At 39.6% G+C, this 19,423-nt stretch overlaps 1 protein-coding gene across 1 annotated transcript in view; it reads right to left on the bottom strand.

The window, feature by feature from the left end:
• The window catches only part of LOC140244671 (plexin-A4-like), a 151,537-nt gene that overhangs the window by 93,576 nt on the left and 38,538 nt on the right, over positions 1 to 19,423 (bottom strand). The window contains exon 3 of the mRNA XM_072324295.1: positions 9,892 to 10,104. Within this exon, the coding sequence (XP_072180396.1) occupies positions 9,892 to 10,104 (213 nt within the window). The remainder of the gene's footprint in view (positions 1 to 9,891; positions 10,105 to 19,423) is intronic.

The raw sequence follows: 19,423 nt of genomic DNA, 5'->3' as shown, positions 1-19,423 counted from the left end.
TACCGGAGTACTGCTGTGCTACTGAACGTAACACAGTAGAAAAGGAAAACGCCCTTACCACAAATTGTTAGAGGCGAATGGTCTCTGTAAACTTTCGCATCTCAACATCAATTTTTGTGCACGATCGAGAGTGAGACGGATTCCTTTTATTAACGCAACACCCTTCAAGACTCAATCTTTATCGCACGATGGCTCGAGCACAGGGTGTATGGCATTCAACAAGCCACATGCTGCAGCCCTCGCAGAGGGGTAATGGGAAAGCCAAATGGGAAGTTCAAGAAAATACACTGCGCCCCTCCCGGGTCCATACAAGATTCTCTGGGGTGGGAATGTCAATAGTGGTGAGAGGGGGGGGGGGGACTTAATGTGGGTAAGCAAGCATTGTATCAACAGATTTGCTGCATTGTAATGCGATTTCGGTGTCCCTTCGGCACCTGCCAAATAGCTTTTGGGGCACCACTTTGCTCATCTCCTCTTCACACTTCAGGATAGGCACTCAGATACAAACAGGCAGGTATTGGACAAAGATCAACAGTTTTCAGGCGGACAGATCAAGCAAACATGACGACAATTAAATGCAGTAACCCCATTATTGGTGATGTACACTTCCTGTTTTTTTCAACTGCGAGACACTTAGGAGTATATATGTTTGAACACCTTCCTTTACCTGATATCTGTAGAGTCAGACATACTACCAGGCATGCCAGCAGGGTATGGTACAGAAACATATTTTTCAGGAGAACATTGCAGTTTACTCTGTGATTCCTCTGGACATTAGGGGAACAAGATATGCTCAAGGTAAGACAAAGATGCCAGCACACATGTTTTTGCCACTCTTTTAAATATCACGGGAGGAATGATTTGGTGAATAATTCTTGTGAAGTCATTCGATTAAAAACATCAATAAAAGTTTTGCAATGAGAAATACACATGGTAATATACTGTAAAACTAAAAACATTCACATACACTTTGATTTTGAGAAATTCGCAAGAGCCAAGATTAGCAAAATTAAACTGCATGCAAAAGTTCTTGTCTCCACTACTGTAAAAGTGGATATTTTTGCACGACTAATTTTTCGCGCTTGGCCGGGTAAGAAGAGTTTCGCGTTTTTTTAATTCCGCGGAATCAAGACATCACGTACAGGAACATATGGCTCGCAAAAATATTCGCGTGCTTTTCTTTTCGCGGTAGTTTCTGGTTGCGTGAAATGTGCGAAAATTTCCACTTTTACAGTATATGCATTGAATGCCAGTGGCAAATCACATGCCGTGAAAGAGGCCATTGGCCAATTCACGAAAAATTTTGCAAACCCTCTCTCTGCGAAAATTTCACGAAATTCATCCCACACAAACATCTTGCTTTACAGTATTCTCCATATTCTGGGGATAATCCACAGCCATGGACTAATTTCATTAAAGGATATTTTTGGTCTAGTTCCATCTGCTACACATCTTTGCTTGGGTCTCAATTGCAAATTCAATCAAGCGTTTTCCCCAGAAAGATGCTGGTTCTGCTAATTGACAGTAAGTAAATGTTTTACTTGGGCTGGAGCATATAAAATTTATCACACATCCTATTCCCCATGGTAGGCAAACCTCATTACCAAGGCATATACAAAGCTGTAGCTCCATTTAACGTAATGAGTTTTTCAGAAAAACACAAAATTACATGCCAACCACATCAAAAAAAAAAAGTCAAATGACACCCCTCCCCCCCCCCCCACACACACTTTAAAACTGTTATGTTTATATATTTACAGTTCATTACACTAAGTAATCTAATGTGCTTCACGCACCTGTGCTATTTTGAGTCACACGCCCATTTTTGTGTTGTGGGAAGATCATTTGAAAACATGATGCACTAAATGTGATAAAATGATAAACTGCAACCTATTTTTGACATCATCACAGTGAAAAAAGCCAGATGAGTGCAAGGAAGAATAGGGAAAAGCGCAAGGGACACAATATGGAATCTAATTCCAGTTTGATGAAAATGAAAATAATTCCACAGCAGAGACAAAAGCATCATCAAAAACTTTAATTTTTTTTCTCAGCATCACACTTTTTAGTTTTAAACATCATAAATCAGCAGTGCAGGGTCTTTTATAACAGGAAGTTATTTCCAGTCTGGACTGGAGTTTAAAAAAATGTATTGAAATGCTTATCTTTGTAAAAAGTTCAATGATAACCATAGCAGCTGAAGAACTCTGGCATTTATTCACCATTTCTGGAGTACAGTCATCATGCTGGTGTATCTGTGGGACTGCATTCTTGCAAAAGCACTGAGCAAACTGCACTCAAAACGTCGCTATTCCAACAAAACGACGGAATGTGGTTGCTGCCGGATGCGGGCAGGCATCCCCATACTGGTTTCACCTTCCATCTCTTTGCAGATTGCTCTCAATTTGTGAGAACTGGAGACTGCTTGTCGAGGTAATCAAATTTTCGTCATCACGAAATTTGATAATGGGGGATAATTGCAAACTCCCATAAATATATACCCGGGATAGCCTGCGCTGGAATTTCCGCAGTAAGCGACCCATCCGCAAATGTTGGAGCATTCCATTAATTTGGCAACAACTACTCACTCATAATAGGTGATCATATTTTCCTTTAGAACACCACTAGAATGGAACTAATTTTTTTGCTTACAAGGCCACCACTACTCTGATACATTTAGTGGGGGGGGGGGGGGAGGGGGGACCTGAAGTTTATATGCAGCATATCTGATTAACAAAATGATGGTTTGTCGAAAATGGGGATCCCATCCAATTTGGGGGATATATTTTCTTGCAAGTATATCACTCTCAGACTCTATTATTGCAGTGTCGTTTTACCAATTTGCAGAAAACCACATGTCTGGTGTGTAGTCTCTTTTCCTCTAAATAACAGCTCCAACTTTTTTTTTCTTTTTGATGTATGAGTCATTTCAATTTGGGACATGCACACACACACACACACACAAACACACATCATATATACACACACATATATATACATATGTATGTATGTATATAAAATACATGCACAAATATGTACATAAACATATAAAGAAATGTATGTATCAACATTAGGGGATATGTTCCATCTTATTATTAATTGTCACTTTCTTGGCATACTTGAAAGGAATTTTCCAAATCATTGTAACTTTGGTAGCTTTTCAATGCTTACAGGGAGATAATGATTCATAAGATGTGACAATTTACCAATCAGATTTAATATCATTTCAAAGTTACTTATGTACATGATAATTTTTCGGACACTGATGACGCCAGGATGCCTATCCAAATGGGAGAATCACCTCAAATAGCACTTTCAGCCACGCCCGAGTCTTCATCATAGAGTCACATGACATATTTACCATTCAGAAGCAACCTCCTGATATACCATACTGGAAAACCACAAATGTTTGCGTGCATTTTAATTTCCTGAGAGCTAAAACTCACGAAACTGAAATGCATGCAAAAGTTCATGTCTATAGCTTCTGCAGGCACAACTCATTGTGTTTCTGCATTGCATAAGATCAATTTGGTAGTTCACAAAAGTCCTGCATACTGACGCTGCATAGATATGGACATGAGAGCATACAGAAAAGCTATGATGTATATTCATACAATATGTCAATCTACCACTATTCAGACACCTCAAAATGTCCTGCTTACATGCATCATACATTCATACAAAAAAAAAACAACAACAACAACCCTAGTCTGAAAGGGGTATCAAGCCAATGAAGACCATCATGGTAGTCCCGAGTATACTTTGGCAGGTGTCAATGAGAAATGCGCATTCTAGCAAAATCTGCTCATACTCGACGGGTTAAGAACACTGCTTGGATCATTATCGTGTTGCCAAGGAGGTGATCTTTAATCCTTAACGGGATGTACCACACAGAAGAACCCATTTGTCAACTCAAGATTTATGTCGCACATATTTGCATACCAGCAGTTTCAGACATTGCACTTCATTCATCCCTGCTATGGCGGCAGAACGAGCTATCAATGCTAGGTGTCGCTGAAGCAAGGAGCGAGTTGTGCCAAAGTGCAAGTCGGTCCCATTGTGGGCTATGGCACTGGGGACACGCCTTCACTTAATTACCACAATCATCGCCCACAGCTGTTTTCCTTTCAGAAGCCAATGAAATAGATAAGTGAAAGCTGGGGGGGGGGAGGGGTATCTTATTCCCTTCTTTTTTTCGCCGATGATGAATAACTACAGATGTACTGAAGGTGCTGTCATCACACATGCCTGATCAACTGTCATAGCAGACGGCTTGCAAGTTTAGTTGGTGCTTTTTATGTATGTGCATTCATGTGGGGGGGGGGGGGGGCGGGGATCTCTGGAACATATCAAATGCCCAGCGACAGGTGGAAACAGAGCAGAGGGGAAGAGAAGATGATCGACACGCATTATCAAACTCAACCAAAGGCAAAATAGTGGAATGAGGAACCGACCTATCTTGTCACACAATGTCCGACGGAATGACAACAAATTGGTCCTATCTGTTTTCTTCCTGCATTTCCCCTTTTCAATAATACATGGTATTTTCGTTTGAAAAGGTAAGAATAACAAAACATGCGTTCCTGGCAATCCCGAAATCCTAGCTTGGCTGAGATGTCTGCGTAATCAGTGTAACATGAGCAAGCCAAAATATTTGGCAATACAGGAACTATTTGCATATCCTGAATTACAAAGTTTATCATTTCGTCAGCTGACTGTCTATTTTTTTTTTTCAAAGCAACAAAAATATTATCTGTTAACACACACACATGCACATCTATGTTCATATAATAGGATAGTGTTACTCCCTTTCTAGTTCATTGTAGATGTCCAATAATGCTGAAAATGATACAAGATACTACTACTTTCTAGTCCATTGTAGATGTCCAATAATGCTGAAAATGATACAAGATGAATACAGTGTTTTACTCTATAACTACGATGATAATAATATCCATGTTCTAAGAATAACTTTGTAGCAAAGCTAGTTTCTTAAGACTAAAAAGCTTGCAAAGAAAAAAAAAAACTTGCTTAATAACTAATACATTTAAACTGGATAGTATAAATGTATTTGAGATATGATCCATTCACAACTTTTGCCAAGACTTTATCTTTATGGAATGATGCCATATGTAATACAATGTGTTTCTGGAAGATGCATTATATCTACATTGTTTTGTAGTGACAATCAGCTGATTCCTGCTCTCAAATACTCAATGTTGCATTTGTCTTTGGATCAAAGTATGTGTTGCCAAAATGGAGCATATACCAAGGAGCAGATTTCTTTCCTCATTCAGTATTCTTTGCCCAGGGTAGTTCCATCAGTACACAGTTATTCTTGGGGGTCCTGCAACATGGCAACAATTCATTCAGCACACACAAACTGAGAAATCAAGGACATCCAGTTATACAGGTATGCAAATACACAGATCATGGTGAAATTGTGCGTAAGAAATGCAGAGTAAGTCATTAGAAATAAAACAATTCCCCCACCGTGAAATGAGTGGCCACTTTCACAGACCTTGAGCTGCGGTGTTTTTAAACATGATAACATGTCCCTTTCAAGTTTCACATTTGACTCACTACAGGAAAGATTCTATGACAAGACTATACCCTTTCACTTTAGACTACCCTTAAGGACATAATATATTCTACAACAAGACAATCTTGATAAATACACCCTCCTCAGAGTTGGTGTACCGGTATAATAGCGAAGTGTTGAGAGAAGCAAAGGGGCCAAGACTTGGGAGACGGTGAACCAAGATGGCGGCAATATCATAACATATGCTCTGCAATCAGTGAATCCCTGAGACTGGTGGAATTATATCCTATTAAAATGCAATGAGCATCAATTATCATGCATTACATCTTACAAGGTCAGGGTTGCATGTGAATTAAAAGCTGAGCAAAACATCACTCATATTACAGGGTGTTTGTATGTCTGCAGTGTGAATGAAAGAAGGAAATAAAAACAAACACATTTGCTAACGCTCTTTAGAATCAAGGATCTCATCAGAGAAACAAAACATAAACCTTTATGACAGCCTGTGATGATGTGCCTGTATAAAACGAAATGTATACCAGAATTGCCACTGTGCCAGATACATATCTCTATGAGCATTCTACAGATGGGAAACTTATCAGATTGACCTGGCTCTGTCTGCGAAGTGCAAGCCTACCACAAAAAGCAGATAGCCTTACGAACTGGACCCTGCGCATTTCCTGTTTTCACTACAGATTGCAGTCTGAGGCGCAATGCCGACAATAATGGACAAGTTTCGCTGACTGCCGCTGCACCAGCATTTCGCAGCGGGGCTCAATCTGCTCTCCTCCGCGGCGACGATCATGCGCTGGGCGTGCGGAAGAATCAATTTCGCTATCACGGCCATGGGCTGGCATGTAGAAAGCTGTCAAAACTGCTCATCAAATTACGGGCAAAGTGCACCTGAAATCGAGACGTGGCCACAGGGTCGCATCGAGGGAGAAAGAAGGGGGGACGTATCGAGTACATCGGTCGGATCTGCGAATCTCACCCAGCTTCCGATTCCCAACCAGGAGACATTTCATTTGGCGCATTTCGAGATTACTACCTTTTTTGTGCCGTTGTTGTTGTTAAAGGCATGCCTTTACGCGAAGGGAGGGAGGGGGAGAGAAGGTGTAAATGTGATAAAAGGAAACCAAAGGGCTTTCCACAGGGCAAATCAGCTACATAAAGTCCAATGTGAAGAGACCCCATCGCAAGTTGGCTTGCACGTTATACGCTGGCAAACCGAGGGGGTGTCAGAACGTGGGCGTTTGCTGACACCCTGGGCCATTAAAGATGCAGTGACGCAGACACCATTATCACTCTCAGTTTTTTCCTTTCTCTTCTTTCCCAGCACACACACACACACACACACACACACACTACCATAATATACACACACTTGAGAAATCACAAGTGCAGGAGTCTGTAAAGAAACCTAGCACACAGTCGGATAGTCAAAGCCAGGGGGAAAATCCTATTGAGGTATTATTTGCATCATTTTCCATTCTCATGATCAATCATCAGAGGGATCATGCCTCTAGTACATTCATCTTCTCGCAGATACAACAAGCAGAAACAAGTGTGGTTATGTTCAGAGTCTATTCTTCCTTACTCAAACTGGCAATGTGTAAACTCTGGATTAGTATTTTGAATCAACATGGTACAGTGTTTCAAGCCAAACTATCAAAATTGGGAAGTTGTCATGATGAAGTCTGAAGTTTTATAAGTGAAAACAGAATTATGAGATGAGAGTATCTATTCCCAGACATGACATTTTCATATAAAAACCTAGGGAATACAGCCAAGTGGGCTTCTTTTGTGTTTGGGTTATATATGTGCATGTTGCTAACAGTGCCATTCTTCTTCTTTTTTTTTTAAACCAGGACCATGAAAATTGATTTCTGTATTTATTTACAACAAATTGCTGTCATTAAAAAAGGTACACAGGGCCTTTAACACCTGTCTCTTGCCTTAATTCCCCTCCATGAACGAAATCGCCAGGATGGTAATCAAAAGCCAGTTCATCATTTTGATTAATAAAGATATATCATATTGCATAACCGGACTCTACAGATCTTTAACTATCATTGAAGGATACTTGCTTATCATTCCTTTCTTTATAAAGAACAAAGAAGAAAAAATAACTTTGATGCAAATCTTTAAAAGAATTGGTTTGAAATAATTAAAATAAAGGGAGCAAAATGAGCCAAAAAAAAAAAAATAGGAAATGACAACACCAATATTGGGTACTTGGGAATCAATTCAAAGTATAGTCAATTCAATAGTGCCTGAATATCGGAATGGTTTTCTACACAAGCGGTTAGAACATACGTTCCAGACCTCTGCAAGCAAATCTACAGCATTGAAGAGGAGGGGGAAAAAAGCCCATCTCCTCATTACCGCAGTCCTTAAGCTTGTCACTTCCAAGAACGTCACTCTTGCTCTACTTATTGGCAGCCCCGGCACCTGAAAGGGCTGTTATCGAGGCAGACACCCTCATTTGCCCCGCATCGCAAAACGGGCATCTCACACCCAAAATAGATTCTTGCAATTGAAATAATTGCCATTTTAATTGACATTTAGTAAAGCATCCAATTGATGGGCATATGTGTCATATAAAAATTGGGAAGGGCTCTGGAAGAACAGGCACTTTGGCACTTCAGGGAAGAATACTTTCATTTGCAGCAATGGGGTGGGGGGGGGGGGGGACGATGAGTCAAGGGAACTTTTATTTGCATTACGGCGAGGTGGGTGGAAATCCGAAACAGAAAATGGCTGCTCGCGGCTGAAATGAGAGCTTTTGCACTCAAAGTATAAAAGCAATCAATCCACAATCCTGCAAGCACACTCGCCTGATAAAATCAGACCCATTCAGGAGATTTCACAGATGCCTGTAAATAGGTGGGCAACATGTTATACCCTACTAGTAGCAAACTACACCTACAAGGTGTAGTTCCATATCTGAAAGCCTGAAACTGGCTTTCTGTTTTTCCACTTGACTTAAATCAGGATTCTAAAATCAAAATTGGTATTAAAATCATGGCCCTTTTAGGTGCTTCCTGTAAATAAGCTTTGCTCACCTCCAGACGCTTCTGCTCGCAAACATGAATGGTTTGATCTCTTAATCGGGATTGACGGGGTGAAGCTTAACTTGACCTTGAAATCACTTCTTGTATTCACTATGGTGCATGTATGTGCCGTTGTGTCCTTACTTTATATGTAATCGCATTAAAAGCTGAGAGCTGTTGTCCCATGGACTTTGCGGCACAGCTGTTACATGGAAAGTTTTTTTGCAGTTAGAGAAATCAACAAGACGGAACTCAACATTTAGCAATGCATGTCAGAAACGGGGTTAGAAACAGATGCTACTGAAAGTCTGAATTCCATCCTTATCTCTCGGATAGTGACTGGGAAAAAATGCAGTGGGTACACTTCAGAGATGTCAAGTCTTTTGAAGGAAGCCAGGTTAGTGACTCCCAGACATCAATATGGTCACAAAATCTCCCTCTTTATGGTCAAGGTAAAGAAGCACCAATATAGCACAGTGTTCATTTGACAGTTTATCCTTGTATAAAAAAAGTTACATTTTCATTTTAGTGACTATATTTAATTCCACCTCATTGAAGAGTAATACTTCTTTCCTTCAATATTAAATCATTATCCTGAAAATTTAGGTACAATGATAATTCATATACATAGAATGAGGCATGGTACAAAAAAGCCCAAAAAAGGACAGGTTGTATCATGCATGCCTAACAATAAAACACATGCACAAAAAAAATAAAGAAAAAAAACGAAAACAGTACAGGATTAATGTGTATGCTGTATGTGAAAGCTAAACAATTCTTTAATACTGAAAGAAAATAATTCTGATGTTGGCAATTTTTTGACTATTTGAAAATTTATTCCATAGATTAGGCTTACAAGAAGTTAACAGAATGGTTTGCTGAAACGAAGATGTTTTATGTCTAGAAATGTGCATTGAAAGATCTCTTGACCTTGTAATGGAATGAAAAAGATACAATGAACTATAGAAAGGGTAAGGCCTGCTTGTTGTCAGTTTCACAAGCAAGTGAGACAGAAAATATATTTATGGAAAATGCATTCAGGTCAGTGTCTAATTATAAAGATCTTGTTTGGACAGAATTACGGTCCTGTCCACACATTTCCTTCTCTGGTATCACTTGATATCTTCTTTCGCTTTTAGTGTGACAAGATAACAAAAACTGAAAGAAAAATCAATTTCTTTTCCTGCCCTGGTGGTTTCCAGTAACCACACCTTAGCTCATCACAGAGCAAATGATGAGCTTGTCTGTGCTGAAATTGGGTCATGGGATGGTGGTGGGGTGGGGAAAGGCTCTTACCTTCAGAAGGTCTCCTCCCTGCGTGCCGACGAATGCGACAGTGTGGTTTCGGTGGACAGCAGAGACGACTGCTGTCGGAACCTGGTCAGATGGGAGCTGGACGGCAGCAGTGGACACGAGGTCTTGGATGCCATTGGCGTAGGTGAAGGGGAAATCGCCACTACCACTGCACAGAATATTCCTGATGATATCATCCGTCAGCTCATCTCCTTGCTGTCAGACGAGAGAAAAGAAATGTCCAAGAAATACACAATTATTGAACATTATCAAGTGGTAGTGAAGTTTTATAAATCACACTCACTGAATCTACAGCTGTACTTGTATTGGATGCATACTTCTCAGATGAGAGAAAAAGAAATGTCCAAGAAATACACAATGATTAAACATTAACGTGGTAATGATTAAACATTAATGTGGTAATGATTAAACATTAACAGGGTAGTGATGTTTTGTCAAAATCACTCACTGAATCTACTTGTATTGCATCCATTCTTCTCAGACAAGAGGAAAAAAATGTCTGAGAAATACACAATTATTTAATATTAATGTGGTAATGAATCTGCTTGTATTGCACGTCTTCTCTCAATGTATCACTGCAACACACTGAGAGTAAGAATCTGGAATCAAATCGAAAGAAGAAGTGATGAGTAAAAATTACTTGAAAGCATTTTGTAAACGTTGTAATGATGCTTTATGTAATATTAGACCAGATTTATCATACATTAAAGGGATGGTGTAATATTGATTCAGGTGAGGATTCGGCTTTTAACTTTTTGTAGGATACTTAGAAACCACTTTATGAAATACTACAGAGCATACAATTCTACAATGAATTCAAAGTTTATTGGATGAAATTGGTTTTGAAATGATGGCTGAGATATCCGAAAACAAAGTAACACATAGTGACCCTGATAAAAAGTGGGTCCCACTTTTTACTAGGATCGCTTAGTTTTGGATATCTCAGTCATTTCAAAGCCAATTTTTTTCATCAAATAAACTTTGAATTCCTCCTAGAATTATATGCCCTGATACTTTGAGGGAGCTGATAAAAGTGGAACTGCTGTTGTTCACTGGCTGATCCACTGTCCATGTGGCATTTTTTGTTGAAGCAAATTTTGTGAGGACACTAATATTTGCAAAATGAGCAAATCATCACAATTTTGCCCCCCCCCCCCAATTATAAACACAAATGTACTGCATATTATCTCCAAGATTACTATCTAAACTTGAAGGGGATAACACTCTTTTCTCCTTACGTCAATGCGGTTCTGGCTTAGCGAATTCAACCACTTGCCAAATTGTCCCGCAAGTCCCAAAGTGCGAAATACATATGGCATATACTGTATGCTCTACAATCTAAAGTGTAACTCCAAGAACTTACGCCATTTCTTCACCACGCCCCCCCCCCCCCCCGCCATTTGCAATGGGAGCAATGAAAGCTTTTGCCAAGAGATTCATTAAGTCTGCGAGAGGGGGGGGGGGGACATCTCCAGATGTGCACAGACACTTTCGCAAACGAAAACAACGGCTGCATCACTCCCGAGCTGTCAGACTGACTTTTGCGTAGATTAGGGAAAGAGTCTTTAGCAATGAGTAGAAATTGAATCCTAGAAGGTAGAGAGTACCAAATTGGATTTAGAAGACAACACAAATGTCACCGAATTGAGCCAGCGCTATCTGCTCAGTGCTCGGCGGAACCATTGCGGCGCAATTTCCCCGGGATCACAGAAGCAATATTCCGTTGATTTGTGGTAGATTCCAATGTCATCAATCACAGCCAAGTCCCCGCGAATCCCTAATTTGATCTGCGAGCCAATTCATACGCGTCCATATAGTCACGCTACATTTCTTCCCTTGAAAAGGCAAAGGGTGCAAAGAGCTTTGGAAAAAAATAATAAATGTATGGGAAGATTTTCAGAAATGGGAGTATTCAATGTCCTCAATATTGAATGTGTACACAAAGATGAAAATTATTCAGTCACATTTTATCAGTTGCTCTTTCAGAGTTCAGAAAATCTAATAAGTTTGTACAGTATGGACAGAGCAGGAAGAATGCTTTCTGAAAGTTGAAGATACTCTTGACAGTTACTGCAATCCCATTTTTATATATTGCAGGTGAATTAAAGTCTGTAATCACTTCCAATCACGAGGTTGTGACAACAAATAATTTGCAAATTGTGGTACTGAAAGAAACACAGTGCATTGTCACAATTTATTTCATTCCTATAAGGATGCAACAAGGTGCTAAAGCCAAACACAAACACACACACAAACACACAAACAAACACACACACACACACACAGTGAAAAGCATGGTATAAAAACTAGAAATGTCGCTATGGCGACTGATGCCTCTGCCATAATGCATGATTCTCCCAATAGGTGTATAGTATAATGTCTTTACAATGTGAGATAACAGTTTCACATAACTGGCAAAATATTGAAATGACAGGTTTGTCAGAAATATCTTGAATGTTCACTTTCCTTGAACTACATTTGCTATAATTGTCTATTAAAGAGTGCAGGTACATGTATTTGGGGAATTGAGGATTTTTACTGGACTTCTGACTGACCCTTTCATAAGTTTATGCATTGAGTAATTTTCAAGGTATAAAGAAAGAGTGTAATTACAGTATAAAATAGAATCTTTTTTTTTTTGCATTTAAACCTGGCCTTCACCCTTAACCTTTGACCTTTGACCTTCTGGCAGGAAATTTCCAAGAGAATCTCCATTAGGTAATACATGTATATTAACCCGTTCCATACTGAATTCTGAAATCCCCATAGACTTAATACACAGACCACCAGGTTCCCGTACGGAACGGGTTAAGTTTTAAAAATAATAATGCAAACATTGCATATACTAGTATATGAGGGAAATAGTAAAATTTTGACGAGTTGACCTTGACCTTTGACCCCTGGCTATTGACCCATGACCCCTAAATTCCCTAGATAATCCCTGCTAGTCAGTACATGTGTATGTACTAAGTTCCATAAGATAAATTGAACCATTTGTGAGAAAAGTAAAATTGTAACATTTTCACCAAATCTTTGACCTTTTGACCTTTGACCTTATGACATGAAAGTCTCTCTGGAGAATCTTTATGCAGTAGTACATGTCTACACTAAGTTTCAAGAAAATACCTTTGGGCATTGCATGGATATGGGGAAATAGCAACATTTTTAGCATTTGACCTTGACCTTTTGAACTTTGACCTCTTGCCAATGTCACCAAAATCTACTCAACTAATTGCCATATCATACAGCATCCTTGGACCAAGTTTGGTGAAAGCTGCTTCATCCAGTTTTGAGTTATCACGTAAAAAGATAAATTCTAGGATTTGACCTTGATCTTTGACCTTTGACCTCTGTCCGATTTCACTCAAAAATTAATGAAGTAATTGTCCCACCATTCATCATCCTTGGACAAAGTTTGGTGAAATTTGCTTGATCCAGTCTTGAGTTATCGCGTAAACAGATACAATTTCATGATTTGACCTTGACCTTTGACCTTTAGCCGATTTCACCCAAAAATCTAATCAAATAATTGCCCCATCATACTTTATACTTGGACCAAGTTTGGTAAAATTCCAGTCAATATTACTCAAGTTATCGTGTAAAAGAATGCATACGGACGTACGGACGTACGGACGGACGGACAACCCAAAAACATAATGCCTCCGGCACCACTTCGTGGCGGAGGCATAAAAAGAGAAAAGGTTCTTAAAGATAATAAAAAGTTTTGGTACCTCAAAAGTTTCCCTGAATTTCCGTGTTTCAGGTTAAAGTACCTTTCATATAACTAACACTGTGAGACTTACTCGCCCCAAAGTGCTCTCATTTCTTGGTAATCATGCAATTAACTGCGACCAGCAGCCCCATACGCATAGCGACCAGCAGCCCCATACGCATAGCGTAATGGGGCTTCGCATTGTAGCATTCAGGATCATGACAGATCTAGTTTCGCGGGTAAATATCAACTTAAAATCCAAAAAATTCTTCAATTTGAAGACTTACCAATTAAGTTGAAGTCTTGAAAACAGGCTTCGGGCAATGTTTGGTTCTGCCAATAGTCCCTTTCTGTTCGAATTGATGACTGAATGTGACTGTCGAGAGGACCTTGGGAGAGCTACATACACTGATTACTACGGCCAGCGCATACGCACACATCACATGCGAACAAATTTCAAATCCATGAACGGATAAGATGTTTGTGTGCGCATGCGCTGGCCGTCAATTCAGTGTAGCTCTCCCAAGGTCCTCTCGACCGAGTCACATTCAGTCATCAATTCGAACAGAAAGGGACTATTGGCAAAACCAAACGTTGCCCGAAGCCTGTTTTCAATACTTCAACTTAATTGGTAAGTCTTCAAATTGAAGAATTTTTTGGATTCTAAGTTGATATTTACCCGCGATACTAAATCTGTCATGATCCTGTAAGCTACAATGCGAAGCCCCATTTAGCTATGCGTATGGGGCTGCTGGTCGCAGTTAGCTACTCAGTATGCGTATGGGGCTGCACGCTGCTGGTCGCAGTTATCATGCAATAATGATTTCGTACAACATGTGTACTACCTCGCCGCCGTACAGCAGCGGCTCTGGTACGAAACCATTATTGCATGATTACTAAGACATGACAGCACTTTGGGGTGAGTAAGTCTCACAGTGTTAGTTATATGAAAGGTACTTTAACCTGAAACACAAACTAAGACAAGGAAATTCAGGGAAACTTTTGAGGTAACACCAAAACTTTATATTATCTTTAATTAGTCCTTGCTCAAATCAGGTCATGCTAAGTAGGTCAACACAATATAAGTGTTATGCATTTAATGGTGGCTAACAAAACACAATGGAGATTTAAATATCGATAATTAATTTTAGTACAGGATGAATGTGTTAAATATCAATAAACAAACATAATACCCTTGTTGAAAACATGTAATGGAAGTTTCTGGTCAAAAAAGCTGTTAAGTTGCAGGAAGTTTCACGAAAGCAAATGACCTAAATTACATTCTTTTCACATTTTTAAAGTAATATTCATGACTTAAACAGGCAGTGTAATATTTGGGTGAAAAAAAAGCAGGTCTCTGCACTAACACAGAGGTCAAAATTAAAAAGTCAAAATCATATCCTTTAAAGCAAACACTACTATTCATTCCTAAATTTCAACAATAATGGCCTACATATGTATAATATAATCCCAGAAAATCTGGGACACAATAATGAACTCGACTTCATCTCTCCATCTGGAATTATGATCATTCATTTCTAAAACCATTCCGGCTTTCAATCATCACACCTACAGACTCACCTCACACCATGAGAGTCTTTCCCTATCTAGTCTATCTTTCCCTCCTTTTCTCATCATTACAATGACGCAAGTTCCTCCTATAAACCTTCAAGATCCAATGACGTTGGCATCAACTGGCCACATGACCGTAACCTTTACAGTAACAAAAGAGAGAGCGGGGGGGGGGGGGGGGGGGGGTTGTGCCTTATGACTGAATGAAGTTGGGAATCAAAACAGAATAATTTCCGATAGAGTTGACAAAACCCGAGTAAAAAAAAAATGATGATAATACAATAAAGAATTTAAAAAAATGGGTGGTGTTTGACAACGTTTCCAAATGGACTGAAAACAGTGGCAGATTGCGGGCCAGCGGCCAGTGAGTATGTCACACCTCTCCAAGACACACGGGAGGGGATATGGCTTGCACGGGAGCGGGGAAACTCGTTTTACCTCTGACGCAGCATCAATTGGCCAGAAAGGAATTATTAGGTGCGCTTGGCTGGCCATGAATGAGGACTGGCTGACGACTTCTGCAGGCTAGGCCCAAGTACAGCACTGCCGACGACGGATCAGCGCATTTGGTGCGACACGACAGGCGTCCACACGCTTAGTATGGAGATCTATCAGCTGGTGATGGAATATGAACGGGAGGGTCTTTGGCTGCCCACACTGCGAAGCACTTTCAGCAGCCTTTCAATCAAGCACCCACTTGTATTACTAATAAAAGAGGGAGTACTTCTGCTCACCCATACTATTTTAACAATCTACAGCTTTATCAGAAAAAAAAATGAGGACACAGAAAAGTCACAACTTCTAACGATTGTAGATGAAGAATTCCTTACTAATAAAAACAACTTGAATCATACAAATATATTTCAAGCATATTTTGCATTCCAGAACCAATCTTTCAGCAAATGAGAGAAGTAGTTGCATGTTAAGTCTGACATGCATGTCATTGCAACCATTCATGGTAAAGGGGGACCTTTAAAGACAAGTGATCACTATTGGACAGGTTGGAGGCCAGTTTGATTTATTGTAGATTATATGACATTCAATGTCACAATCATGTTTCCTCCAAACAAATATGCTTGCCAAGGTTATTTATCAAAATTGACCTGGTGCGGAAAAACAGTACAGGTAATTGCTTTCGGGTTTTTTACTCTCAGTTAATGATTTTGTTTTCAGTCCCAAAAACAAAACAAAACAAAATGAATCTCTTATGTGAGATAACATTTGGCAGAACAAAATATTTTAAAAATGCATACGGACCAATTAATATACATCACTGACAGATTATGCGTAACCTAGAATTATGTAACTGCTGTTCAATGTGAACTATTGCTCATGGGAGACAAATGATATGTGTGATGGCCACATTAGACAGGTGGCCTTTACATGCAAGTTGCAGTGGTGTTTCACGGAAGATGCTGAGTTAAAAGAGGTGATAACTATAACCCCATTTACAGTGCGGGGCTCGGCCGCGGCTTGGCCGCGACCGAGTCCGCCTTCATTTCAGTGTAAACGCGCAAAAGGCCAAATGCAGGGCCAAAATTGGCCACGCTCTGGAGGTGGTCTCGGCCGCAAACTGGGCCAAATGCGCGGCCAATTTTAGTCTGGCTTCCAGACACTCTGCCCGTACTATTTCGCTTCTCAGGATATTAACCCCCTCAACGTCGAAAACTAGTATAGTTTAAGGTGGTTTTGTCCTGCAAAGGATTTTTCCTTCGGCAAAGGCCTTTACCCGAACGGCAACTTCGTCGCCACGGAATCCAGTTGGCAAAGGGTCTGAAAACCAGACTATACCAAATTGTGTTTGTTTACAAGCAGAGCGCCACTACGACAAAATATTGAAAGGTTTGAATTAAAAGTGCGGCCGAGCCCGGCAGTGTAAACGGACAGAATTGCAGGCCTCGGCCGCGCAATTGAGACTGGGCTCGGCCGCGGCTTTGCCGCGGCTCGGCCCAGCCCCGCACTGTAAACGGGGTCTAACATGTTTAACTACATGAAACTGAAAGTTAAAACACAAGTGCGCATTAACTAATACATTTTTTTTTTTTGAGGGGGGGGGGGGGCTCTTAAATTGATAAATGTACCTTGGTCATATAACCATCATATCACCTAAAGATAGATTTTTCTTATTGGTGTTGTGCGTGTGTGTGTGTGGGGGGGGGGGGGTTATGCACAAAAAGGTATGACAAATATTTACTTAAATGGAGTCAATATTGTGGAGAATAGAAGCGTCCTTGAATGAAATACCTCGCACGCATACATATGTAGTCATGAAGAAAATATGCCTTTTTGCTAGCAACACTTCATACATGGGCAAACTATGACGTTACACATAACAGACTAACAGTCATGTGACGAACATAGATATGTCACACTTCCAACAATTGTCATGGTTAATGACTTCCCAATACATGTAGCTTAGCTTATTGCCCCCCCCCCCCCCCCGAACTTTTGGTCACATCTGGGGGATTTTTTTCACTGCAATCAATAACGTATATTTCAATGAAATTCGTAATGAATTATTAAACTGTTTTGAAGAATTGCTGTGTAACATGAAAGTGAATTGTAGTTAATAGGGATAACTCCTTTGCCTAATTTTCCTTTAAAATGGACTCACAGGGGTGAGTTTTCTTTCAGATCAGAGCATTATATCAATTTACGTACAGTAGAAGCAGAAGCACCCATAAACTCATGTATCTACAAGCTCTGGAATCAATGTGTATCTCCATCACCTGGTGAGAAGAAGTTGTGGAAATACTAGCATAATTTATTCATAAGTTATCAAATCATTGACTTGAAGGACATTATACACTAGATGCCAGTATGAACTAACAGAAGAGTCACCTCCCCCCCCCCCCAAAAAAAAAAAAGAGAGAGAGGAAAAAATCCCAATTAGAAGATGAGTTTTGAGAAAGAAATAAGTAGCAGATGCCAAATGTTAGATATCCTTGGTTGGAGATTGATTGCTGTCCCCCAAACCTCTCTATACCTGACTGAGCAACCCATATCTCATGTGACAGAGACCATAATGTCGACTTGCCGAGCCAGTTGCACATTAATTGCTTGCTCACTGTTGCTGCTGCTGTACATCACATGACCCCTTTTCAACTCTTTGTGTGCTACATTATTCTAAGATCGCAACGCATGAGCGTTTTTGGAAAACATTCCATTTTTCATAAACTTGAAATGTTTATGTTAGAAATGCAGTTGTACAGCAGAGTTGTATAGAAAAATTGTAAGCTTTGCTACCATGCTGTAAATTCATACCAAAGTTATTTAAGGCCACAACACTTTCAATGTACTGTGGCATATCGCCACTTATTGATCGGTATGTAGGCGGTTGTGCGTTTGAGCAAAATTTGTCAAGTTGGCAAGCCATCGACTGAGTTATGTACACGTAGCTAGATCTCAATGTCTAAAGGTATTGTACAGGGTACAGCAAACATGCTTTTCTAACCTCCCTGTCAGGTTTATGCAATAACTCCTCTTTAGCAACATTATTACCATGGCACATAGCCACACCTACAATTTGTATTTTGCAATGTCAGAAGATATCACAAATTGATATCTTTACTTTCCTACTTTCTTCTTTTAGAAGAGAGCTGTGTCATGTTCATATGTCTATATGTGTATACTTCTTTCCTGTCTTGTTTTTTATGTCTTCATTTTTTTTTTTTCAAGAAATTTGCCTGGTTGTAAGTTTTGTAATTAGGTATTTTCTGTGAGGGGACTGCATAACTACAAGCACTGCTTTTTAGCAGTTCTTGTCATTTGAAATCTTGAAATTCTTGCATTTCTAACAGATTTCTTTTGGTATTTGTCATGAAATTGACAACATTGTATCTCAGTTCATAGTTTTGTTTCAGTACATTGTTGTGGTATTATGTGTATTCATATGTTATGATTATATTGGTTGGAAATGAACTCTACAATATTTGATATTAAGACTTGCAAAACTCTTTCACAAAATTATATCACAGTATGAGCCATCACTCACTCATTTCAGACCTAAAAGTTTAAAAACAAAAAAAAAGATCTTGACAATGTGTTCGTTGGGTATTACTCATGTATGCATTAACGACAACATACATGTATGTAAATGTGGCCTGAGCACTTAAGTTCTTGAAGAATGCATGCACACTTCAATACCGTAAATACAGGTGGCGTATCTGAATCAGCACTCCGTACAGCGTGCAGACTATTCAATCAGTTTCCCATTTCATTTTGAATGCC

The sequence above is a fragment of the Diadema setosum genome, chromosome 2, assembly GCF_964275005.1.
Source record: "Diadema setosum chromosome 2, eeDiaSeto1, whole genome shotgun sequence".
NCBI classification, from domain to species: Eukaryota; Metazoa; Echinodermata; class Echinoidea; order Diadematoida; family Diadematidae; genus Diadema; species Diadema setosum.
The sequence above is the reverse complement of the archived record's forward strand: the minus strand, read 5'-3'. Positions and strand labels throughout refer to the sequence as shown.